This window comes from Lacerta agilis, chromosome 8, assembly GCF_009819535.1.
Source record: "Lacerta agilis isolate rLacAgi1 chromosome 8, rLacAgi1.pri, whole genome shotgun sequence".
In the NCBI taxonomy this organism is placed as follows: Eukaryota; Metazoa; Chordata; class Lepidosauria; order Squamata; family Lacertidae; genus Lacerta; species Lacerta agilis.
In genome coordinates, this window is record NC_046319.1 from 32,339,019 (window position 1) to 32,366,549 (window position 27,531).

Genomic DNA, 27,531 nt, shown 5'->3' on the forward strand with positions numbered 1-27,531 from the left:
CCTAAGTCGTGGTACTTCCACCCCACAAATGTGCATCTGGCATCTTCATTATACAACTTTTGGTGAATGCTGAATAAACACCACTTTATGCTGGCCCTTTGACATTTGTTTTATTTCATAAACTTTATATACTGCTTGATTGTAGAAAAAAAATCCTCTACGTGTTTTTGAGGTGCATATTTTTAGAACCCACCTTATTTTTGTGATTTTAAGTTGTTTTAAACTGTTTTTTTCATGTTGTGCTTTAATTGTTGCAACCCAGAACCTTAGGGTGAAGAGTGGATAATAAATTATAGCCAGCATCCTTGTTTATTGGCCAGGGGTTAATGGGAGTTCAGAGGCCCAGCAGTATCAGGAGAACTACAGATTCACCAGTTCTGCTGTGTATGTTCCAAGTTTCCTGATGGCAGGTAAGACTACTAGTGTAATAAACAAGGTCTGGAAAAATGGGTCTAGTTTTGCATGTATATAAACGTCATCTATCCTGACAAAAAGAGAATGAAGGCAGAAGGCATTGTGGTCAAGGTTGTACCACCCCTAAAGCCTGTCCACAGTCAACCACCAATATGGGTTCTCTAATATTTTGTGAGCAGAATGTTAGACAAAATTTCTGTTAACAGAAATAAAATATGATTCACCATGGCTCATAGCACCACCAGTACTTGTATGTGCAGTAGCCAAACATACCAATTACCAGAAGAAATAAAACTATTTCTAACTACTCTATGATCAGCTATAGTGTCATGAACAATAGTTTATGCTCACTGTCTTCCAGTAGGTCTGTGATATTTAATTCCAGTGACGGAACGATTTTGTTGAACATTTTGAAGTCCTTTCCAAATCGAGGCATCTGAATAATCAGACATGAGGGTGCCTAGCAAGAGCCAAGAAAAAAATGTAGCTGTTTTAGTGAAATTATATATCCAATGGGTTAAAATTTTTATGAAAGCAAATAATATCCCTCCAAACCTCTGCAAATTTCAAGTTGCTGTTGATAAAAGGACCATTCCAGTAGCTGCTGAATTGTAGGAACTCCAACCTTCTCATTCTTGTCAATAAAATCTGATAGAAGTAGCAGTCTTGAACCTTTTGACCAGCTGATCTAAGAAGAGTATTTTCAAAAGAGTTTTTGATTAAAAAAAACGATAAGGCTTAATGATGAAACAAGAGGGCATTTAACTATTCTTTCATCCATTTGGACAAATGTTTTCTGTTACAAAAACTAAAAAATAACTTTGGGAAAGATTAAGCATTTTGTAAGGCAATTTTAAAAAATAGAGCCGGATCCAGATTATGTAGTTGATCTCAAGTCCCATTGTTTTCAATTGGATTTAAGTCATGATTTGTCACATTTGTGGGATCCAAGTTCAACTAATTCGTCTTAATCCAACCTTCTTTTCCTAAATGAGTGTTCAAGACAGTGTTTAAATATGGGGTCATCTCTCAAAGATTACCACCGGTTTTGTCAGCTATGAAGTTCCAACTAAGATATAGAAATACCTGTTGGATTACCTGGGTTTCAGTGTTTTTACGCAGCCCTTTCACTATTATGTATCAGTTAAGACCATTCATAACCAAGCGAATACAGTAATGTTGACTCCCATAATTCTGAAATGAATGTTCAGTTATACAGATTGTAACCACTGTTTAACAAGGGTCATTGTACCCAAGCAGATGTACTGCTGAATCATATTTAATACTTACAAGGGAGAGCCGGGAAGGGAAAGTTTGCACTACTGTGAAGAAGGATGGATATGAGATCTTGTGGGGGCATCCCAAACACTTGATATGAAAGGATAAAACTAAAACTTGCTTCATATTTACAAACTTGCCTGGTTGTCATAACCAATCAGGAATTCAATGCAGGGGAATGCAAGCTACTAGTTTTCTATCAGGTTGAGCAACTTTGTGTGCTTATTACGCAGAGCTAAATTTTTGGCCCAGGTATGTATGAAAAATTGGATGTATGGCCATTCAACAGAACACACACCACCTCCCAAAATCATGGCAATTTTTTGGAACAGAGGTGGTGGTGGTGAATCCCAATGTCATAAACAGTAGTACAACATCTAAAGAGATGCCCAACTAAAGGACCCATACACTGAAGGCCACTAGTTAGTAGATGCCTTTTTTTTTTTTTTTTACTAGTCTGCTTTTAGTGATACGAAGGGCTGGTGGTGGGTTTTGTTATTTTTTAGATAGCAAACTAAATATGTAGGCTGTGATTTTAAGTGGGGTGTAGACAAAGGGCAAGTCATGGAAATGGAGGGGCTGCCAGAAGGATGGGGCGGATGCTTTAGTCCTGTCCCCCACCTCCACCCCCAGCATCCTGTAACCCACTTGCCTGTGTAAGTTCCTTGTTGCCTATGATCACCAGGCAAAGGATTAAGCTCAACTCAGTTTTCCACTGCATTTCCATAATAAATCTATGTCTTGAGTGCAGTCAGACTATAGAATTTTATACCTCTAAAAAGCCAGAGCCTTGATTCCAACCAAACGTTCTCTGAAAGCTCATGTTTCCTGGAAGTCCTAACTTCATTTTGAAAAGTGACTTAAACAGAGGAATATTTTACCTTATTTTTAACAGTGGCTCTACATCTCAAAATATGGTGAAACAAAATATTCAAGAATTCTTCAGGATCTGGGGGAAAAAGAGAGTTGTATATAAAAACATAGACTAATATGTAAACCCAAATAATTTTAAAATGAATGTCACATAAAAAATCATTCTAACCAAACTGGCAAAGAGCAGGGAGCATTATTTTATATACAGTTGAATACAAAAAGATTTATAAAACAGTTAAATAGTCAAGATTATGAAGACGCAATTCCTCCATCATCATTCTAAAAAACCCCCCACAAATTTAGCTGAAACTCTCCAATATTCTAAAGACATTATTATGCACACACACAAAAAGAATATAGTACATAATCTAGCTATATTAAGCATTAAACACCTCATACCCAAGATCAGTCAGGAATTCTAAGCAGAAAACCCCTCAGCTGTATGAAATCACTGGTTGAAAAAAGTGCCATTTCAAAAGATCAAATGGCACCCAATGGTATCCAAATGATTTCAGGAACTTTGGTTTGCAATATCTTAAGAGTGTCCAAATGCATAGCTAACAGACAAACAATTTCCAAAACATGTAGCGGATTCTCTCTAAAAAAATGCTCTTAAAAAGCCATATAGCAGAAATATAGTACGTGTAAGCATGGTATAAGAGCACAAGAGAGTTAAACTAAAACTTTGAGGGCGGAAACAGATTGGGGTTGTATCCGATCAGGTCATTCCATAAGCACAAGGATTGTGCAATGGAACCTTCCCCCCCCCCCTTCCCACATTCCCCCTGCGCCAATCCCAAATCAGCTCTGAGGACTGGGGAACCTCCAGAACAGATTGGGGGTGGGGTCAGACAGCAGGGAGGAGAGGAACGAGAAGTTCTGTTGAGCAAATGGAATCCTTGCACTTCGTTGGATCCACCGCTTCCATTAATCTTGGAAACTGTTTCTAACAGCACAATAAATAAATAGAAGCATATTTACACAAACCTATCCGCTTGCTTTCTATAATAGCTCCTGGAAAAATACATCATTTGGTCAAGAGCATCATGTTCCAAACTTTTCTGATCAACACTGAAATGGGTGGTATTTCAGATTTTTTTCTGACAAATAGTAACGTTCTGGCAGTCACTAATAAATTCGGCACCAGATCAGAACCATCTCTCTCAATCATTCACAATTCACAACTTTCAGTTTGTTACCAAACACCCATCCCTATTTACTCCCTTTCCCTCACCAATGCTACAGAGTCTGATAAAGCTCAAATAAAATTGCATTTTATTTTATTTTCAGTAATCCACTTTGGGATATACAATGAAAAGCAGTGTATAAACTTCTTAAATAAAAAGAAATAAACCAAGTTACCGTTTCTCTTCAGAGGTAAACCCTGAAGCTGCTTCCACTTTTTCCAGGATTTTCCTCAGCTTCATTATTTTTGTTGCACACACATATCCATATCTAGAATAAAAGATGAAGAGTCTGAGGAGAGAGAGAAATGGTGAACCTCAAGGGCATACGGAGCTTAGGCCATGGGGATACACAGAACTGGCAGAATGGGTAACTATAAAACTTCCTTGTTTCACACAGGAAACAGAATGAGACCAAGCAACAAAGAGATGCTAAGGTAGCCTAATAATGGGCTCTCAGTTTTCTGAGCTCCACATTTTGAACTAGTATATCGGTTTTCTGAACTGAGGGCAATGCAGCTATATCCGAGACAACTTGTTTCGAAGCCCCTATACATATCTGAATATAGTACAACATTCTTCCAATTGCTCCTTCTAGGAAATGAAAACAAAGGGCCCTTTCATGTTCTCATTGTACTCATCCCAGCAGAAATGATACTAGTTTCCACATCAGGAATGCCACACCTAGTGCTGACAAAACCCAGGGAGCTGGGAAAAAAGCAGTATGGGTGTAACAAGGAAAGAGCTGAAAGGGCTAGGTAGAAACTAGGGGGTTGATTTTTAGCACAGTCGTTTTCAAACTTTCTGCTTTCAAGGAATCCTTGAATACCTACCAACCTGGTAAGCGAGGAATAAATTTTGAAAACTACTGAAAATTTGAAACAATTCATTTGCCCATACTTACATTCTGAGAGGATTCACTATCTCTGTCCGCAGAAGCTCTTGAGTTTCACTGTAATATTCTACATCATTTTTCTCTTTAGGTCTAAGCAAGACTGTGTCCCAAACAGAGCTGAATGCAAACAAGCTGAAAGAGGGGAGAAGCTAATTCAATCTGGAAATGCAGCAAAATAAGAGGATACCCTAAAAGCTGAGATGCTTGTGAAGGGCATCTCACTCTTGCATTGCCACTATGGACTGCTGCTACTAACAGAAGAAACTAGAACTATCCTTACTGCCAGCAAGAGGATTTGAGTTTTGGCAGGGAATTTTTCCAGTCTGCCAAAAGATGAGGGCTACTGTGCGTAATACCTTACACTTTACAAAGGAAGTTTGAGCCACTTTGCATAGTATGCAGAATGTGAACTCTCCCATCAAATATTAAGAGGGGCAGCAAGTAGAATAAGGAGCAGACAAGAAGCTAGGAGAGATGAAGTTAGCCAATTTTGATTGCAAGACATCTGAAGCATACCATCCTTCCCAGTTTTCTCGGGGTGGGGGGGGGGAGGATGCAAAGCTTGCCTGCCAGGATGAGATTAAGCCAAAGCTGTCAAACAGCAGCCAGAAGTGGAATCCCACTCTCAAGTGATTATGATAGTCAATACGACTGTCATATTATGACATGAGGTCTGCAGGGAGGGTTTTTGCCTTTATTTTTATGTTTATTATTGACAGCTTTATGGCATAGAACTCACAGTCATTCTACTTCCTGGAGAGAACAGCTGGTTAAGGGGCTGGCTGCTACATCACAATTTTATGTGATCTAGCAAACAGATGTGGCTCTGCTACCACCACCCTACCATGAAAGTGGAGGGGAAGAACTCTAAACCCTATGGAAAGATTTAGGCCTGTAGCACAGGGATGAGGAATCTGCACCCCCCGAGTGCTGATGAACTCCCATCATCCGTGGCCACTGGCCATAAGGACCAGGGCTGATGGGAGTTGTAGTCCAACAACCTCTGGAGGGCCACAGGTTCCCCATCCTTGCTGTAGAAGACAGTGAGACAACAACAGGGAAGGATCAGGTGCTCTCCAACGTTATTGAGACAGGTGTGTTTGCTGTGCTAAGGAAGCACAACAAAGCAGAGTTGATTTTGCAATTTCTGGCTGCTCAGACTCCACTGTAATGGCCATCTATCACAGAGCTAGGTATTCTATAAGTGCAACATACAGAGGCTGGTCGTGTTACATCCCATACTGTGGACAAGGCCACAGCAGAGCCACAGTGGTGTCAATGTTGTAATTCCCATTCCACCTTAACAACAGACTGAGGATGGGAGCTTGTCACATGTCTGTATAGTGTTCCAGTGTGCTGCTGGGAACTTCCGTTCCTCAGTCTGTACTTTCTCTTTCGTTTTCCGAACATGGAGGTAACTGCACGTATGCTTTCTTTTGTCCTCATGTTCGCCTAATAAATGCTTAACTATAATGCTCATACCAGCCTCTGTGGTGCATCTTCTGCTGCTAAGTGAACAGAAAGAGTGCCTGGCTTTCTGAAGCTAGGTCTCTGGTTTCTGCTGCTGTTCCAGGGCTTTGAAGTTCGACCGGCAGTTCGGCCGGGGGTGTTTGGCCCAGCAGGGAGCATGCCCGTTGTTCCCGTTTCCCTGGACACATTACAACAGTCACCTCATTTGATCCATTCACAACCTTCCCCATGGACCTTCACCTGCCACTACTTCCTCCTCCTCATCCACTCACCCAGCCATGCAAGAGGCAGTGGGGTGCTTCCCAGCCTCCCCAAAAAGAAATCTGATACAGATGAAGATGAAACATTAAAACATCAGGAAATGGGTTCATTGAGAAAATCACCCACACTGAATCCCTCACCTTTACAGGTCAAGTTACTTTCAGTGAGCTCCATTCATTGCACAGCAGGGCACAACAGACAGCTAATGCCACTCTATTGAACTGTCATCTGAAATATTTGCACTGTTTGTTGTGCACTCATGTCCTTTCCCCTCACCTAGGCATTCAAAGGACAGCTCCTTACTTACCAGAACAAGGTGGAATCCAGGTAGCAGGAGTTATAGTGACCCTGAATTCCTTTCTTCTTTCCGATCATTGTTTCTAGACCTTCTTTTTCCATTTTGGGGGGAGTGTTTTCTTCAACCACTTCACTTAGGTAACCCCCAAAAGCTTAAAGACAAAAGGGTGAGAGTAAGCAAGGGACTCAAACTCCTTCGTGGCTCCAAGAGCTGCAGCAGCAAGGGAGAATGAAGTGGCAGTGTTTGTCCTTGGGGGAACTGAGAAGCAGATGGTGAGGCCTCAGGGGTTCTTTGACTGGTACGGCTTGCATAGAAGTAGCTACCTGCTCCTCCTCCACCACCTCACCTCCTTGGCTTTGGCAGTTTTAATTTCTCCCACGTACACAACCAAGCAGTATCTGATCATCCTGCCTCCCTTTGCGCTTGGACGTTCTTACAATTTTCTCCAGCACCCCCCAGCCACTTTTTTTGCTTTAGAATAGAGCAGGGGGCTATGCTACACGAAAATAACTTCTTCCAACACAGAACAAAGGTAACCTGCTAGCAATAACAAACCAACACTGAAGACGCTAGGGTGAAGTTAAAGAGGACAGTTCATACATGTCAAAAAGCTCAAGTGTCCCAAGCCTGTAGTACGTTTCAACTTCAGTATCCATAAAAACAAGGATCTAAAACCACAGAGGCCATCTTCGTGCTGATCCTTCCAAATACTAGCTATAACTGACACTAATTTCAAATATACTTCAGATGCCTTAAGTATAGGAAGCAACAGCATGAAAACTAGCATTTCTTTTACAGTCTTTTCTTACTTAATAAAGTCTACTGGTTGCCAATTTGCTACTGAGCCCAGTGTTCAACACAGACATATAAAGCCCTAATTGACTTGGGTCCAAAATACCTGAAAGAGTGCTTTTTCCCACATCAACCTGCCCGGATGCTGGAGCTGTTGTTACCGCCCTGGGCTCCTTCAGGATGAAGGGCAGGATGGAAATTTAGTAAACAATAAAATAATAATCTGCTTGTTCAAGAGTTTTTCATTTGTCAGCCATTTCAAATTGGTTTTTTTTTAAAGCCTTTTGAAGGTGCTAACTATAAATAAAGTGATAATGTATTAAATTTACTCCTAACTGACTTAATTTTACATGGCTAGATAGAAATAGGAAACAGAGGGAAAGAAAAGAGCAATACCTAAGGAGTTGCAGCGTTCAATCTGGTTGGACACAGGCTGCAATGAAGCAAATCTGGAATCTGGCCTGCAGCTCTTCAACTTAACGAAGAGAGCCTTCTTGGGTGCACAGGTAAAGTATCGAGTTCCTTTAAATGTTCCATCAGTACAGCCTGCACATTCGTCTTCCTGGAAAAGGCAAACAGGCAGACTTACCTGCCTTAATGGAAAAACTAACACATGCAGCACCTTGGAAGCTATTCCTTAATATCATATTTGAAGCACCTAACAGTTTTTTGGCTATGAAGCCATGAACTGGGTGCAATCCTGTAAGCATCCTCCAGTCTCCCCAAGAGCCTCTGCCCACACATGGCCAAAACAAATGGCAGTCAAGCAACAGCAGTGTTTGACAAGGTTGTGCTGTGTTTGCCAAGTCTGCCATAACAGCTATAAAGGGTTGACCTGATTAAGCCACAGCAACATCATGCTAAAAGCCACATTAAGCAATGCCATCTTCTCTGAAAATTCTATTTACAATTGTAAAACTATTTTGGTGGGGAAAACCTAAGTCAACGGAGAAAGAGACCACCTATCTAAACACTCAAAACTCATGGACAGCTCAACATAGAACTGAAAATGCAAATTTAATAAGGCATTTGGAGAGAGCAAATCCAAGTGCTTTGTGTACCTTTTGAATAGGTAGCTCAAAATTTTCATATTTAGTCTGCTAGCCCATTGTAGGTTATGGAGGAAAATGAAAATATGAGTGCATTCTATTTTTCACCATCCCATTTTCCCCCCAAGTGTGGTGATGGATTGTTCTGCATCCCTCCCACAAAACACATCAGCCCACAGCAAGTTCCATGGGGAATTACTGTATGCAAAGGTACCAACATTTGTTTAGCCATGCGGGAGTTAAGCATGCATGCTATTAATTCTTAAGTGCAATGATTTTAAGGATGCTGTGTAGTGCAATCTCTCTCTAATGTGAACATCAAGTCATTATGCCCAAAAGCTTCTGGGCTTTTTGCTAAGAAAATAGCTTACTAGCTAATACAGCAATACATATACAAGCAACAGGTTTCAACATCACTTTACATTTCCTGTTGCAATTTGCTTCTTTACAGGGAGAAAGCAGGTAATGAGTACATGTAAACTGTGATAATTAAACAAGTCTTACATTGCGAATGTATCCAGCATCTAAAATACTATCATCCTGCTGGAATAGTACCTTAGTGGCTTTCAAATGGTTTCAGGAAGGAGAAGATCCAATAATGGCAGAGAGGCTTCTCTGGAAAATAGCTTGCTTATATTTCCCAGCAATATGAAGCTGCAGAGGCTTGGCAAGTGTACCTTATAACATACCCAGCTGATGCAGGTTGGCAGCAAGGCTCAACAGATCTCACCAGTGCCCTGCACACACACTTCTTGAATGCCTTTTCCCAGAAGCTTCTGCAGCATGCAAGGGGTTCAATGTTGATGTGGGATCCCTCAAGTAGCAAAGTTTTTAAAATGCAGTTCTTTAACCTAGAATTCCTGGCATAAAGCACTTCCTTTGAGACTGCCTTGCCACATAAACAGAAAAGGTCAGACAACTCCAGGTTCAAGGCAATTAAGCAAGGCAAGAATCTCAGCTTTTCAAATAGTCATGGAATCACTGAGTGTATGTACACACGCACACCGGATCCATACTATTCCAGTTGCTCATTCACCTCTTTATCATTGCGACTGGCCTGGATATCTTCTTGCTACTCTTTCCAGTCAAAACCAAAGGGGCAGCAGGGAAAGGAGGGATGCAATTCTGCCACTTTTCTGCTTGCCTGGAAACACAATTGTTACTTGCCATCTATCTGAAGAGATAAGTGGCAAGGTAAATCTGTGCTGTGAACCACGCTACAACTTTTCACACTGCTAAGAATCAGATTCTACTGATGCCACAAGTTTGAACTACAAAGTTCAGCAGAACAAGAGCCCTCTGCAGGTGTCGTCCCCCCCCCACGCAATTACCAACTTTTTAAGGGGAGTGCTTCTGTGTTCCACCCTGCTCTGCCAACAGCCCCCAAGCCTCTTCAGCAGGGAGATGTTTCTATTCATGAGGGCTCCACATGCAATTTAGAACTATGATCTGGAGGACTGTGGAAGTGGTGACTGCGATACAGAGTCGGCAGGGACAAGAAGCACACCCTGCTCTCCCAATCACCACGTGATGGTAACTGCGCAGAGGGAAGAACACCTGAATAGGGCTCAGGTGTCTCTTAAAAGAAAAGAAGAAGTAGCCGGACATAAAATGGGCAGGAGTGGCAAACTTTTCAAACGAATGTTATTTACCAGTTCAAGCCCGCTAGCACTTCGTTGACTCCCGGAGGCTGCCCAATCCAACGGATTACTCCGTAGAAAGGTGGGTCTCCTTTACTTCCGCCAAGGAACCTGCTTCTAGCCCATGCATGTTGATGGGCGCTACCATCGGCGGTGTGCTCTCCTGGGTGGCCCCTGCGTTCCCCTCTCCAATAACCGACTGTACAGATAAAGAGAGCGGACTGTGTCCAATAGCATTGCTGCCGCTGGACATCTTAGTCAGACTGAAAGGCAGGGAATGGAATCTGTTTTCGGCAGATAAAGTGTTCGTTGGGGGAGGCTGCGGCGGCGGCGAAGAGTGCCCAAACCCAGTAGAGGAGTCGTTAAGGGACTTTGCAGAATCTTCAGCAACTGTTGAATTGTTTTTAAAAAAACAGTAAATAAGCATATGAATTAGAATATAATTACTAATGTCTGAACTAATGCTGTGTGCTTTCTACACAAAAGGAGTAAAATATGCATGTCATCTCTCTCTTGCACTAGATTCTATTCGAAAAGAATGACCTACTTATATTTAAAACAGCATACTCTGGGAATTGCTCAGAAAAAGCCAAGCGAGATGAGGTAACAAGGGACAGGCATTTTTCCAATCATTTTTCCAAGGGAGGGATGGGGGAGAGAAAAGAAGAGACTCAGGCTACAATCCTATACACACATTTATGGGAGTAAGCCCCATTGGCATAATGGGACCTACTTCCAAGTGAATATCTATGCTCTTACTCTGACAGAAAACTTCAGAGGAAGCAAAAAGATCAAAAGGACATCAGATTTTTCTTAATATGCCAGTCAACAAACTGATTAACGTTTAGCTGCAATGCAAGGGTGTTACTTTAATTACAACTAAAGGAGTGGTTTTTGAACTAAATTCTATGAAACTGGTGTTCTTGCTACCAATCTTCTGCATTGAGCCCAACCTGCATGTGAATGTTTGTGTTTGTTGGGGTTCTTGCAAGCTTTCAGTTCACGCAGGCATCAGAAGTACCATACAAGTTTGGCCTTTGCTCTGTACAAACTGTACGTACACCCTATAAAACTCTCCAGTTTCCTCTCCAGTGCACAGGGTTCCTATGGCAGATGGGTTCCTCAGGAGACAAGCTTGCATGGAAAGGGTTCCCTGAACGTAGAAAGGGTGGGGACCACTGTTCTGTATTCTTCAAAATGTAACTTCCAGCGTGCAGTCTGCATTTTGTGTTGGCAGTTTTTTTAATTAATTATTATATTATTATTATTTAAAGAAGACTATTGGGAAACTCATTAACTACAATCCCAGATGGGGAGAGATGGGGAAAAATGCATTTGTACTACAAATTTACACTGGTTACACACTAGCTTAACTGTTGTGACTTAAAACATTAGGAATTGTAATTCATCACAGATAAAAAGAATTCACTTAGAAAGTACTGTTGTCTTTCCCCATCCCTGAAATACAATTCCCAAAGTTCCCTGGGGAGAAGCAAACCTAGCATGTGTGCAGTGTAAATGTTCTCAGAAAAAGAAAATGAAGGAACTGGGGAAAACATATATAACTGAAAGATTTAAACTGAATTTCATGATGCATGATAGACTTAGCTAAGTCCTGGGTCTGAAAAAACTGAATGCTGCCACTCTGTAATGGAAAAGTCTGTAATTCAAAAATGTTAACTTTGCACCCCAACCCTAATTCTAGCAAAGGCAGGACCTGTCAACTCAGAGGTTCCAAATAATAAAGTCACCAACACTACCTGAAGATATGTAAATAAATCATGAGTCAATGCTCAGCATGAGGTCACAAGTTGTGATAGTGGTAAGTTACTATTTATAAGCATCTTGCATCCTGTGCCTACAGTCCAGCTGGTCTAATAAGAAGGCTAGGCTCAAATGTGCACAGAATGTAGCCAATGGAATTATCTATTATGGCTGAAAAGCTCAAGTTACTATGTGAGATGTGCCAAGTAAAATGCCTTAAGTTGTTCAATAAACTTAGGCCAGGATCCAAAGAAAAAGGAAAACTAACATTGTGAGCCCATTCCTTTTTCTCAGAGTCCCCAACCATAGCAAACTGCTTCAGAAAAAGAGGGCAATTTTCAAAAGCAGTTTGTATAGGGGTCAGCTGTGCAAATGAGACAGTAAAATAAATTCCCCTGGGCTAGCACCAAGCCCCTCATGTGAGCTTAAGTAGCTCTTTGGATTCTGGCCACTACACAGGATAATAATACACATCTCAAATGAAGTAAGCCCTTCAAAAAGTCTTTTGGTAGGGAGTACACACAAAATGTGGCCAGAATAATCTGAAGGCAGTAAATTTAATCATCATATAATTTGTTATTACGCCTGTGATCAAACTTAATGTCTAGTCTCATTACCTTCATCAATACACCATGTGTTTTTTGATTTCATCTGTGGTTGGGAATCTACTGAAGAGCCATTTAAAGTGTAGAAAATTTCTGATCTGTTTCTATTTCCAGGGTCTGAGAGTGCACCTAAGACACAAATCATGTCATAAAGGAGACAAAGGGGAGGAAAAAAACATAAAAAATGCTGCGTTATGGGGGAAAAACAAGCCTTACAGTCCTTTAAACCAAGTCTCCCTGCTAAGCTTACTAAAAGTAGGGTCTGTAAAAGTGTCATTACCAGAGACTAACTTGTACAACTTTTAAAAAAACAAACCTGCCAGTCATCTGGTCCAAACTCTGCAACAAAGGTATAACCCCCTCTGCACCCACATTGTTAATGTTCTCGGTTTGCATTTTCAAGCTACACAGAGAGAACCTTTCAAGTTGCAAACAATTAACTGTACCTCTTTAACTTCCTCAATCTCCTATTCAGTGGAACTCTGTTCCCTTTATTACTTTCAGGAACAATTCAAAAATATGGAGCTTTCACTTCAGAATGTTTACTTCCAAAGGAACGTACATGGAGGATTTAATTGGCCACTTTAGGTTAGAATTACTTGACCTTTGCACTCTTAGAGAAGTAGCTGTCTTTAAGATGCTACAAAGTTTTGTGGGGTTTTTTGCTTCAATGGAATGAACACATTTCTTAATGGATCAGCTTCTGTTGATTCCTCCATATACCTCCTAAGTGAGAGTAAGGTTCACACATTTGATGAAATGGACTCTAGCCCACATAAGCTTCTGCCATAGTACATTTGTTAGCCTTTAACATGCTGCAAATTGCAGTAATAACCACTTCTAATGCTTTCCAGAGCAATGGAACAAAGTGCTTATCCATTTATTAACTTCATTTGTTAAATTAATATTTCACCTTTCCATCAAAAGGTGCTGAAGGTGACCAACAAGAAAAAATACAAACCTTAAAACCATCCCTTAAAACCACACACACAACAGCCAGTTGCCCAAACTGCAACTTTTACCTTGGCTATAACAGTCAACTTATGAGCCTAAAGGTATGTCTGAATAAAAGTGTATTGGCTTCCCAGCAGAAGGTCATCCGAGAAGTGCTAGTCAGGCTTCCCTTGGCAAAGAATTCTAGAGTCCAGAAGCAGTCACCACGGTAGCACTCTCTTGAGTTACCAACGGCGTGCTTAAAATGTTGGTAAGACAGGAAGACTCTACCAAATATCTAAAAAACACAGCATGCTTGAATAGGAAAATACGGTCTTTCAAGTATCTGGTCCCCAGTCAAGAAGGGCTTTATATTTAGCAACAAGCACTGTGTATTGTGACCAGAAAACAGTCAAGTAACCAGCAAAATTGTTGTAGCGTGGGAATTACATGCTCCCTATACCCAGCCCTGGTCAACAGGCTGAGCTGCAGCATTCTGAATCAGCTGATTTCTGAACACTCTTTAAAGGCAGTTCAGTGTGCAGGTGGCGTGTTACAGTAATACAAACAAAATGTAACTAAGGCATATGTCACTGTGGTCAGAGCCGGCTGAAACCAAGCAAAAAATTCTACTTCCATAGGCATGTGTAGGCTATACATGCACTCAGTCTGGGGGGAAGAGAAATCCCTCCCCCAGTTTTACAAAACAAGTGCAAGACAGGAAAATCCTCAGAAATGTTTCACAAGTTGTACAATCTAACCTCCTTCATATGCTAACTATGCAAGCAAATGTAGTATCTTGTTACACATTCCACTTATTGGGGAGCCACTGTTCTACAAAACATGTGGGATCAGTTCTGTGGAAGCCAGCCTCTGAACCCACAACTCCAAGGGACTGCATGTCGCAATTCTCATGTACAAGGACAGTAGAAATACCTGGCATTTTGCTAAATAGTAGTTGAGTAAAAGTACCTGTAGACTTTGGCTTACTGTGATTGAATCCTTTGTCACAGCCACTTCTAGATGTAAAGGCAAGTTTGGGAGGTCTCCTGTCTTGAGACACAGCCTCTAAATAGAGTAGAAGGTTAAGATATCTTACACCACACACAGTACATAGTATAGATAGCATTAGCTTTAAAGGATCAGTTTACTACAAAATAGATGTGCCATTAGGATATAAAGCAAGTCACAGTAGTACTTGTGAAATCCAGAATTTCTTTCAGGTAGTGACTTGGACAAAACTAATCAGTTGCAGGAACACTCACATAAGTAGGAACCATAATAGGGAAGGCAGCCTCCCTTCGGATCCATACAAAACTGCTAAATAAGGATGGCTATAGCTATTAATATATACTTTTAAACTCAATGGGACATCTAGCCTATCCTTTTTTCCCCTTCAAAAATCTCAGGGCATAGCTCCATTTTACTAACACTGAAGCAAAAAAGGTGGATTTGCTCTCACAGAAGTTTTAGAATATGTTTCCTCCCACACCACACCAATCAATTATGGTGAACATTGTAAAATGCTGTATTGAGAAATAACACAGCCAAAGAAAAATTCCAGAGTTATCACTGGCTTCATGTTAAGTTTATTTGCTTCATGTGTGGTTTGGAAGAAGCAAAATACTTATCCAACTTAAAAAAGATAAAAAGGCCCCCATCACTGGAACTTTTTTTAAAAAAATCTTTTTGCTGGACATGTGATTGAACAACAGCAGCAACAACAATAAGAAAAAGATAGAGGAGAAGAAAGCTAGGCATGCATTAAAAAGCAGTAATTCAAATAGAAAATATTGTGCTTTTTGCTCAATTGGACTCAACACCAAAATAGTATGGGCTTTCATACACACAGAAGATTGCCATTTACTCTGCATAACATCTGAGGATTTTAACCATGCCATGTATCCACTAAAGAGTTCAAATGAAATGTGTCTTCATGTTTCATAATTGGAATACAGCTGTTCAATTGCATTTTAACCAAGTTGCCTGGGGAATAACTCTATTAAAACACTTGTCACTTTTGCTGGAGCTCATCTCTAGCCAGACAGTGAAGAAAGCATCTTTTCAAAAGACTGATCTTTCAAGAAAAAAATGTCCTAGTAGGTTTCTTTAAGAAAGAAGCAACAGGAGCAAAGCACCGCCTCAAGTTTGTACAATACGACAATTACGCTTAAAATGGCAATCTGTCTATAGCATCTGCCTTACAATTAAAGAGTCCTATTTCATTTTTTAAAAAAAACACTTTGAAGCATGTGTTGTTTCCAAGTTAATATTTGCTCTCATGTTCTCTAAAGTTCATGTACATCACAGATCCTGCTGCATCCTATCACTTAATACACCAGAGTGACCCATCCACCTCAGTAAACTCAAAGAGGTATTAGCTCAAATATAACAGCATTAGTTGCATCTGCAACTTCCTGCTGCAGGAAAGAAACTCTCCTCAGACAGCAGCCTGGTCTCCCTTTTAAATCCCAACTCCCCTTTCCCTGGTGAACCTCTAGATTTCTGACACCATCATCTCACGAGACTGCTGTACAAAATTCTAGGCACCCTGGCAGCCTAGCCATTACTTTTTCTGTTTAGTGCAAGGGTCAACACAAGGCCTGTCCAGCAAACTAGCATTATGCTTATTCCTCCCTGTGGTTCAACTTAGTAGATCCTGACTGGGCAAACCACCAAATCTCTCCCTGTTCAGGGAGGGCATTTGTTAACCCTGCCACATGGTCAAAAAGCCAAGCAACGAAAGCTTCCATATTGTAGCCCCATATGCAGCACAGAAGTGACCATGCAGCAAGAGCTTCTGAACAGAAAATGCAGCACTCTAATAACAGGGAAGAAAGAACAGATTGCCTGTGGCTCCAAGCACTGCTCACAAGTGCCAATTCTTTTGTCGGAGCATATGTGGGCATCACTGGAACATATTCCTTTGAAGAAAGTGTAAGAAAACAATCCAGTGCACAGTGCCCTTCTGATTAAGCAAATATTACTGCATGAAAAACAGCAGAACCACCTGGAAAGGCATTTATGTGCTATTTTTCACTATCTACGTATGGCCTTTAAAATACTGACTGGCAGACACGTAATTATGTAGAATCAGTTATTAGTGGCAAATAAGAACTGTTTTGCCTTTTCCCTACCACATACAATACTACAATACAGCAGTAAAATTCATCAAATGAGAAAACGCAGTGCCACATTGCAGTGACCATAAGCCTTCAACCTTCAAATTCTAACACCAGGAAAGGCCCAAGGAACCACCAATACCAAAAGACAGCACTATGTTACTATGGCACATCATAGTGAGAGAGGGAAGGGAGAGGCATACACAGAAGCATGTAGGAGTCACAGGAGCATATCCAGAAATAAAGCAAGACAAGGCAGCAAAGCAATAATATAACCAATGAATAGTTCAGTGGAGTCCCCCCCCCCCCACAAACTTAGTTTAAGAATAAAGCAAAATGATTGAATCCTGAGCAACATTAAAACTATGATTAGATGCAAGGATGTGTGCTAAGAACTGGGGTTTGCTCACTTTTCTTTTTTAAAGACAAAATATACAAATTGTACCTGGGATAACATCATTGATATGCAAGAGAAGTGTGCTTTCAACACTTGCAAAACTGCAGAGCTGTTGTCCATTGTATCTTCCATCCCAATTTCCAATTGGATTATCCTAAAAATCGTTTTAAAACACCATTACACGTTGCCCAAGTGAAGATATTCAAGAAACCATCTACATGGTTCAATTAAAGTTCTTGGCTACATGCAGCCCAGACAGGAAGCACGAGCTTTCACAAGAAATGCAAACACTTGCTCTGCAACAACATTTCAAGTGTCACACTTGTAGTGTTGTCATTTCGTCTTCCACATTTAGAGAAACAGATTGCATTCTGCAATGTTGTTTGGTTACAAATGTGCCACAGACATTAATACACTGATGATGGCAACATTAAAACAAAAGCAAAAAACACTCCTCCCAAGTGGTGGGAGAAAAGCCAAGCAAAGTTTGTCAGCAGCACAGAAGTTCCACAACTGAAGCCAGAAGTTTCACAACTGAAGCCATTCACAACAGGTACATAAATGGCTTTCATGCCTGAAGGATATATTTCATCTCTCTGGCATTAAGAGGCAGCTTCCAGCACTGGGGAGACTTGCCTACTTAACAAAGAGCAAGGGTGAACAAGTACCGGTACATTAAGGTGCAATTTTTCATGTTGAATGTCTACTAATATTCTAAGGGTACAGTAGTTCAGTTTCATTCTCTTTATTTCAAGCCTCAGTAAGTCTTCTGGTTTCAAAACACAAGTAGGAGAAAGACGAGGATCAGCATATGTTACTGTAGTGCTTGAGAATTGCACTCAACATACAGAATTACATTACACCAGAGCCTCGCATTTTCCTTGCAGGCAAAAATTGACGTGGCTGTATTTTCAGAGGAAAACTATAAAAGATCAGTAGTGCCAACCCTGGAACATTATTTAGCAAAGCAGGCTGGTCATCAGAAGCAAGAAAATGGGTATTTTGCCTGGCTAGTGTCAGGTAAGATTTAGTAAGGCCCTGTAAATAGGCCCACATAAGTTACTAGTGCATACAATAAATTTAATAGCTTGCCTAATGTGGATACACATGGGCAATCATTTATGGCTCAGCAAGGGAGAAAGAACACTTTAGTAAAGCTGCACCATCTGATCCCCTGGAGAAGATTCTTTCTCGCCATGCATGATCAGGCAAGTGGCTGTTCCCAAGCCTAACTCAATACATTTTTACCCAATGCTTAAAAAAGCTGCTGGGTGGCAATTATACATAGCAATGAGAGCTGTAGGTAGCTTGCCAATATTCCACCTCTCCCCACCACTATTGCATGTACTTCTATTTAAACACATGCAAAAAGTTAAGAATCAGGTTAATTTCTTACCATGTCCACTCCAACAACGTATCCTAAACTCTCGTTTCCTGGTAAGACATCACAGAATATAACTGTCCCATACTCTATATTCTTTCCTATCTTCACAGAAACCCTGGAGTTGAGCTCCAAAGGAGGAAGTTCTACCTGCATTGAGTCAACTGGAGCTGCATAGTCATTCTCCAGCTCATTGTCATCATCTTCCACCAGCTCTAGTTTGTCCAGTGCAACAAACACTCCACAGTCCTCGTCACATCTGAACAGCTGTTTGCCTTGGTACTGTCCATCAGTAAAACCCTGACCACGGCCTTCTTCCTAGGTTTGCAGGAGAGAGAGAAAACATAGCTCATTAAGAACTGTCATAGGAGTAATTGAAATGTTGGTCTTTGGGGAGACCAAGGTTGAAACCTATGCTTGGTCATGAGGTTCCTCCAGATCTTAGGATGGTCGCTCAACACTCTGAGCCCAACCTACCTCACAAGTTAGTTGAGAGGATAAAATCATGTGGCGATCAATATACTTCGGCCTCTGCTCCTCAGAGGAGAAATAGGATACAAATATACTAAGTAAAAAGACTCATACTGTGCACCTTTTCAGAATGTTTCTACAGCAACACACAGTGTCTGATTGACCCAATGCATAGAGCCTTAGAGGAAGAAGAAAACTTACCAGAAGCTCCACTCCAAAAAATATCCCAGAGAGTGATCTTTCTTGTATTAATGGCCCTCTGAAGCGAACAACTCCAGGATATTCTCATCTCCTAATCGCAGCTGTACTTTCACCGGTGAGCCGACATCAATATGGAGACCCTTGCTCAGTCTACCTTTACTTTTAAATATACTGTATCTCTCCTCACAATTGGTAATTGCCAACAGCAGTTCTGCTCGTTCTCATCTATTTCAACAACTTCTTTTTCATCCACCAAGAGGACCACATGGGGCTGCTCCAAAATTTTGATTCCTATCTGCAATTTTTTGCTTTTTGACGAAGGATTGCTTCTGGTGTGTCCTCCTGAAGAACGGTCTTGAACGAACTGGCCAATGCTTCCCTTGGGTACTTTCAACAGTTTTTGAGTCTGTTTGTCGACAATGCTGCATTCCTGGAGAAGCAAATAAATATACGCTCTTCCCAATAGGACATGCTGCCTTTTTTTTTTAACTCCACAAACCTAGATTCAATATGGTTCAAGCTTTGTATGAATACAAAGAAGAAACGTTCAAGAAAGCCAAGTTGCCAACGTAACTGCAAAGGAATTAGATGTTCCTACTAAAAGGCCCCCGTTTGATTTCCCATAGTGAGTTAATGATTCTTCATCCATGTCCTAATGAGCTAAATCCAGAACAGATGACCTGGACACAAAAAAAAACATAGTTTCAGTGGCAGCTGAAGGATGTCATAGTAAGAACAAAGCAAAAGAAAACAAACCACTTTCCAAAGAAACAACACAGGTTTTTATAGATCTATGACAGCAACCAGCTGGCAAGAGAGAGATACTTGGGTAGCCACAAAGGTCATGCTGAAGATTTCATCTGCATAATAAAATAGACCTAATGCTATATTTGCAGCCTCACCTTCATTGTGACTGGAGATATCTGGTCTATATAATCCTTATTTAAAACTTGAACAAGTGTACACCAGTTTCTGCTTTGCTACTGCAGACTAAAATAGTTTCCCCATTTTTAAGAAGAATGAACCCAATATACAGGATTCATTTGTTTATTGTTTTGGAAAGAGACAGGCAACAAGAAATATATCACCGGAGAGGACTACAATGGAAGTTCACAGAAGTACAGCTCAATTTTTTTGCACACAAAAGCAATTCACAATACAGTATCACAAAAGCAGCAAGTGGATTAACCATTTCCAGAAATAGCTTGGTGAACTCAATAGTCATCCTCAGATTCAGTCAAAAGTTGTTCTTAGTCATGACATGTTTCCCAAAGAAGCACAGAACAAAATATATCGGAGATGAAATACTCAACTATTAGAGATTGAAAAGGGCACCAAAGTTCTTTCTAGGTGCCTTTCAGCTAAATTGGCTGTAAAAGGATCCCCTAAGATGAGAATCAAGGGAGGTATGGATCCCCCAAAAAAACTTACAAGACTGTTAAACACACACTGCCATGCATAAGTAATACACACATGCTTATTTAACTGCTCGGTTTGTCTGTGCAACTCTTCCCCTGCTGTGTGGGGCTGTTTACAAAAGTGCTTTCAGTTACTCCATGCTTTGCTTTGAAGCCAACAGTCAGGGTTTCAAAGGGCAGCATCACCTGCTGTCACTATGGGTTTGGTGACTGACAAGTGGGTGGCTCCATCCACCTGTCAAATTTGGCCCTTCAACTTGCTCCTTCCCCCAAAAATGTCCCTGGGTGGTGTTATATGAGGGAAAGTTGGTTATTTGTTATATATGCATCCTAACCTTCCACCAACAAGCTCAGGACCTGACAAAATGTGCATAGTCACTAGCTCAAATCTATTAACACCTATTTGCCATGGTGGTTAAATGTACAGAGGCTACTGAAGGCTGCAGGATGAGAACAAATGATGAGGAAAGGTCACCACTGTGCTTCTGAGTAACCTGGAAGCATCTGGTGGGGCTGCTGTTGGAAGGAGGATACTTAGTTATGGTCTGATACAGCAAGACAGTTCTTAATCTTTTGACACAAGAAACAAAGAAACCTAGAGCAGAAATACTACACAACTGTGTGTTTCTTTCTGAACGTAGGAAACTGCCCTATACTACTGCTCCATCTAACTCAATATTGTCTATACCAAAAACGGGGAACCTGTGCCCCCCCCCATGTTGCTGAACTACAACTCCCATTGTCCCTAGCAAGCATGGTCATGATTACTGGGACTGATGGGAGTTGTAGATCAGTAACATCTGGAGGGCCAAAGGTTCCCCCATCAGTGCTGTAAACTGACTGGCCACAGCCATCCAGTGTTTTAAGACAGAAATATTCCCCAGCTGCACCAGGTGATGAACCTCAGGCCTTCTGAATGCAAAGTGTGTGTTCTGCCTGTAAACTATGACATGTTTCTCTCTTCATTTGGGGAGCATTTAGAACATATGGGCAGCTCATGATGAAGTGGTTTAGTGAATACAGTAGACTCTTTCTTTATTGCCCTTGTCTTGTATGTTAGAAGAGTAAAATAAAAAATTCCACAAGTGACAGGGGATGGAGTGGGGTATGAATGAGGCTTTTTGGCAGAGGCACCTTCACTACATATTTTTCTCCCTTATACAGTCATACCTCTAGTTACGAATGCTTCAGGATGCATACGTTTGGGATACGCACTGCAGCGACCCGGAAGTAATGGAACGGGTTACTTCCGGGCTCACCGCGTCGCGCATGCACAGAAGTGCCGAATCACGTTGCGTACATGCGCAGATGCGGTGCTTCAGGTTGTGCACGTCACGGGTTACGAACGAGGCTCCGGAACAGATCCCGTTCGTAACCAAAGGTACCACTGTATAAGTTTAGCAGGCCAGACCTAATGTTTTTTATGAAACTGATGAAAGTTTATCGCAGCAGGCGTTTGGGAGTGCACAGCAAAGTTACCTTTTAATAACCTGGGGTTGTTTTGTTTGCTGGCAATTTGATGTTTATACAGGCTTTACAATGTTAAGATTTTTATTCCGTTTATTTTTAGTATCATGTTTAATTGTACTGTGGTTTCATTGTCCTCTTATGTTACGTCATACATTACCCAGAGGACAACTTGAAAACAAGAGCATGAAGGCAATAGCCCTCCCTCATTTTATTTATTAGTATCACAGTTGCTATTCAGAGGTACACGACCTTTGAACATGGAAGCTCTATTTAGCTACTACAGCTAACAGCCAATTATAAATCTACCCTCCTCCTCCAAGAATATGCCTAATTCTATTTTTATTTGTTTTTTTTTAAATAACCACTTAGGCAAGCCATCACCACACCTTGTGGGATATAATTCCTCAGAGAGTCTTATTTCCTTAAAGATTTACTGTGTGGCATACACTTTTGCTATTTATTTTTTAGCTACATTTATAACCTTTCTTTCTCCCCACCCCAAAGAACTCAAGGCAGCAAACATGGCCACCTGTCCCATTTTATCCCCTGTGAGGTAGGTTGGCATGAAAGATGCTCAGTCTCAAGGTCAGCTCTTCAGCTGACGCCAAAATCAGAGCCCAGGTCTCCCCAGCCCGAGCTGCAATACTAAGGCACCACGTTGGTATAGCAGCGTAACTCACCTTGTGTATCCAATGAAGTATCATTATCAGTAAATGTATAACATGCATGCACATATGCATAGGTGCACACCTTCGGAGAGGATGGAAACTCAGCACCATAGGCTATAATATTCAAAATCTGTACTGTCTGTGGTACTTCTATGCAAAGCATAAGAGAAGCACAGTGATAATGCACCATGCCAGGATCTGGCCATAACACAGCATCAAAGGTAGGAATATGTTACGGCCAGATATTTCTGTGGGAAATGGTTACTGTGATTGTACTTGTTTGATTTCTGTGTAGAAATGGTACACACTCTCTGTACCCAATGAATTTCTTGACCTTCGGGGCACACTGTTAAACCTTTGCAGCATCTGTCTGCATCTCTCAACATGATGAACAGCAATTCTCAACATTCCTCACCCTTAGTCAGATTGGTGGGGCTGATGGGAGTTGTAGCGCAACAACATCTGAAGGGCACCATGTTGGCTATAGCTGTAGAGTGCTGGGCTAGAACCTGGAAGTCCAGGGTTCAAATCCTCACTCAGCCATGACTTAACCTACATCACAGGGTTGTTGTGGTGATAGAATGGAGAGTTCCTTGTAGCAAAGGTGGAATATAAATGCAAACTAAACAAACAAATCAGGCAAACAGTTCACACATCTTACAAAGAGGGATCTGGGCGAGTCCACAAAAGCTTCTGCCACAACAAGTATGTCAGACTTTTGAAGTGAAAGATGAATCAATTTTGTGGGCTTTCTGCAACATACACAAACACAGCCATTTGGAACAAGTTACCGGTAACTATGTATGCTGTATGGGAAAAGCTGTTTGGTGATTCTTTTTTATTTAATTCTGATATCAGCTGCCAAAGTAAGATAACTAGATACTGTAGAAGACAGATGAAAAATACCCCCCCCAAAAAAGCACATGAAAATAAGAACACATTTGCCAAACTACATAAGAAAAAATAAGGAACTACTTCCTCATATAAAATCAAATAAGAACACAAATATTTGTTGCTAATATGAGTACTACAATGATCATGAATCAGCAACATCAGTGTGCAGGGCACTTTACAAAGTGCAAGAGGGCAGGTCCCTGCCCTGAGATGCCACCAATTAAAACTGATTTTTAGCATTTTAATGCTAAAATTATACATTGCCTGAAGCCTGTGTGAACTACTCAGAGGCCTTTGTTGACATGGCGGCCAGCTAATGTGCTAAATACAGTACAATTTTAAAAAATTCAACACTACAGAAGGGAAGTGGGAACTGAGGTATCCAACTAAATTCTTATGCCACTGGTTGTCATTTTCTTCCATGGGTTTAGGCTGAGTAGAACAAGGATTGTCTATGGCCAATATTAATTACCGGTACATAATAATGAGTAGTATTTGTATCCAACTATGTCTTATTCAGAGCAGATCCACTGAAATTAATAAACTTGTCAGCCATGTCCATTTACTTCAATGGATCTGCTCTGAATAAGACTTTGTTGTTGTTGTTTAGTCGTGTCTGACTCTTCGTGACCCCATGGACCAGAGCACGCCAGGCACTCCTGTCTTCCACTGCCTCCCGCAGTTTGGTCAAACTCAAGTTAGTAGCTTCGAGAACACTGTCCAACCATCTCAACCTCTGTCCTCTGAATAAGACTAGGATTGTCTTATTCATCACCAATGATGGCGAGGATGATAGGTAGTATTTGTATCCAACTAAGTTCTAGCTCAGAGTAGACTTACTGACATATGCCATATCCACTTACTTCAATGACTTACTATGCCATATCCACTTACTTCAATGGGACGAGTCTGAACAGGACTAAGATCACCTAAAAGCAATAATAATTTGATTGTAATATATAATATCCACACCCAACTATTTAATTCCAGCTCGGAATGGACCCACTGAAATTAAGAAACGTTAAGGCAGTCATGGCCACTTACTTCAATGGGCCTCCTTCTGAGTAAAACTAGGCTGGTCTACATCCAATAATGATTTTATACTGGTAATAATAAAATAACAATAATGGTCAGTACTGTACAGTATATGTACCCAACCACTCTCTATTCCAGAGAAGACCCTGAAATCAATGAACCTGCTATGCCAACCATGGCCATTTATGGTCTAGGGCTAGGCCAAGTAGGATTAAGGCCGTCTAGCCAATAATAATTTCATGATCATCATCAACAACAGCATCACGGGTGAGCATTTGCACCTGGCTAAAATTCAAGCTCAGAAGCTGGTCCAGAGCGTGAGTCCGTGAGCCTCTCTGCCCAATGCGCCTACGCTGAGTAGGACCAACACTGGCCTGTAACTAAGAATAATAAGGATAATACAGAAAGCGAAAGGAAATATGAAGTGGGGGGGGGAGGGGGGAGCGCAGGTATTCCCTCCCTCCCGGGACCCGCAATGGGCGCTCCATTACGTTCCTTCTCCGCGAATGCTACTCGCCGCCGGAGCCCCACCCCAGAAGAGGCTGCAATCGTCTCCCCGCCGCCGCCCGCCGCCCGCCGCCACCCCAACTACTGCTCCGCCTCCGGCCCAGCGGCGCTGCCGGCATTACCATCCTCCTGCTGCTCCCTCGCGGCTCAGGCCGCAGCCGCCGCCGCTGCCCCTCGCCTCTCCCGTCTCCCCGCCGCCGCCGCCGCCGCCTCAGGGGCTCCTCCTACCCGCCGCCTCCGCCTCCTCCACCTCCTCGCCTTCCCCATCCTCGTCCCCTCAGAGACGCAGGCAGCGGCTTCAAGGCGCGCACCCTACCCTGCTCTTGCCACCGCTGATGCTGCCATTCCAGCTCTCACCTCCCGCCTCCTGCCGCTCGCCGCCGGCTCTTCCTGCCTATTGGCTGCCCGGCCCAAGCCCAACCCCCGCTCCGCCCCGCCCCGCTCCCTGCTCTCCGCCGACGGAGGGAATTTCCAAGGCCAAGCTTGGTTGCAGGTGCGGCAAAATAAATAAATAAAACCAAAAGCCCCTCGGATTGGCTGAGCCTGATCAGTGGTCCACCTCTCCCACCTATAAGCGGAGAGGTGCGCTTGGTTAAATTGGCTGAATCATCCGTGCCCGCCTACGTCCCTTTGCCATTACAGTAGTCGCTGTCAGAGTGGCGGGGGTGGGGAGTGGGGAGCCGAGGGTGGTTTTTAATTGGATAAAATGTGGGCTAGCCCCCGCTAGCGATTGGCTGCGGTATGGAGGCATAGAAAGACTTTCAGTCTGCGCCGTTTGGACATACTGCTGGTTTCTTGATGGACAGGCGCGAAAACGGGTTGCTATTTATTTGTTCCAGTTCCAAATTTTAAAAAAAGCAAAAAAAAAAAGCGAGAGAGATTGATTAAAAAAAGAAGTTTGCAGATATTCTTTTTAATTTAAAAACTGCATTTAAAACCCTTTACATCTGAACATCAGTACTTTAAAAGAACGAGCCAAGTAGCCTAATAATAAGTTTTGGTGTTTTGTTTTTTTAAAACTAATAAATTGGTTTGTCATGCCTCTGTATGCCCAGGTTTCCTCCCCACAGCCCATCTCTCAACCCTAGACAGTGTGACACACTGCAAAGGGCTGTAGCTGAATGGCACAGCATCTGCTTTGCATGCAAAAGATCCCAGGTCCAGTTACAGGTGGGTAGCCGTGTTGGTCTGCCATAGTCAAAACAAAATCGAAAATTCTTTCTAGTAGCACCTTAGAGACCAACTGAGTTTGTTCCTGGTATGAGCTTTCGTGTGCATGCACACTTCTGTGTGTATCTGAAGAAGTGTGCATGCACACGAAAGCTCATACCAGGAACAAACTCAGTTGGTCTCTAAGGTGCTACTAGAAAGAATTTTCGATTTTGTTTTGATCCCAGGTCCAGTCCTTGAGATTTTCAGGTGAGTGAGAGAGAGCAGTGTCTTAAAACCCAGGAGATCCACTGCCAGTCACTGCTGACAGTACCGAGCTGGAGAGAGAACAATAGGAGTTTAAGAAGTAAGGCACATTTATTAACTTCAGCTAAAATAGGGATAGCCAGAACTTGGAAAACCTTACAATTAATGAATATTGTTCACTGTTCCGGCAAACAGCCATAATGGAAAAGTTGTCGCAAAAAACTGGAGGTGGCAAGGGGAGGGAAAAAACAATATCATTTTTACACTGTATGGTAAGATTTTGTTAAATATACAGATGAAACACACATGGATGAGAAATTCCTACAACTGACATTGCAATATGGTGTAAATAAGCAGGCAGTACTCTTTAGATCACTCTTATTCTATGATTTCAGGGTTGATTTTTTGAAGAATCCACTGAAGTGGTTTACTGTAATCATCTCATTTTATGCATTGAAAAACAATATATTTAGTATTTTATCCCCACCCCAGGGATCCATTTTCTGACAAAGTCATGTTTTATGACTTGTGTGCAATTCTGTAACAGAAAAATAAAAAAGAAGACCAATGGTGTAACCCACTATAAGGCAGCTTCCTATGTTCAAATGAACAGCTGTCTCCCAATAAATGTTTTGCATGAAAAAACTTCAGTTCTTGGCATCTCCAGGTAGGACTGGGAAAAGATTCCTAGGTGAACCCCAGAAAGCTGCTGCTGCAAGTCCCGGTACTGAGGGCATTTCCAGGCTGCTGCTGTTCTGAAGATGGCATTCAATCACATACCAGCTGCAACCAGCAAATTCACATTGTGCAACTGGAGTCGATTTTGAGCTCTCCTTGCGCAACAAACCTGCTGCCCCTATTTTTTTTAATGTATTTTGCAATAAGGAAAGTGATGGAAAGATGCACTGTAAAGTGTGGGATAACATTTGCTTGACACAAATGTGATCTAAACAAATCAGGATGAATGCATGATAAATAGCTGGTGCTGCCTAACCTACCTGAGAACTTGGTGCAAGCAAATCAGGGCAATTTTTTCAATAAATATAGTCTAGAAGGGACCATATGAACCAATGGTCTGGCTCTCTACGTTTCCTA

General features: G+C 41.7%; 1 protein-coding gene across 1 annotated transcript in view; it reads right to left on the reverse strand.

The window, feature by feature from the left end:
* The window catches only part of CYLD (CYLD lysine 63 deubiquitinase), a 28,688-nt gene extending 3,251 nt beyond the window's left edge, over positions 1-25,437 (reverse strand). The window contains 14 exon segments of the mRNA XM_033156816.1: positions 766-874; positions 970-999; positions 1,001-1,062; positions 1,065-1,102; positions 2,574-2,596; positions 2,598-2,643; positions 3,931-4,020; positions 4,654-4,776; positions 6,683-6,824; positions 14,429-14,524; positions 17,024-17,129; positions 18,372-18,674; positions 19,029-19,708; positions 25,337-25,437. Coding sequence (XP_033012707.1) covers positions 766-874; positions 970-999; positions 1,001-1,062; positions 1,065-1,102; positions 2,574-2,596; positions 2,598-2,643; positions 3,931-4,020; positions 4,654-4,776; positions 6,683-6,824; positions 14,429-14,524; positions 17,024-17,129; positions 18,372-18,512 — 1,006 coding nt within the window. The 5' untranslated portion in view covers positions 18,513-18,674; positions 19,029-19,708; positions 25,337-25,437.
* Positions 25,438-27,531: the final 2,094 nt, after the last annotated feature.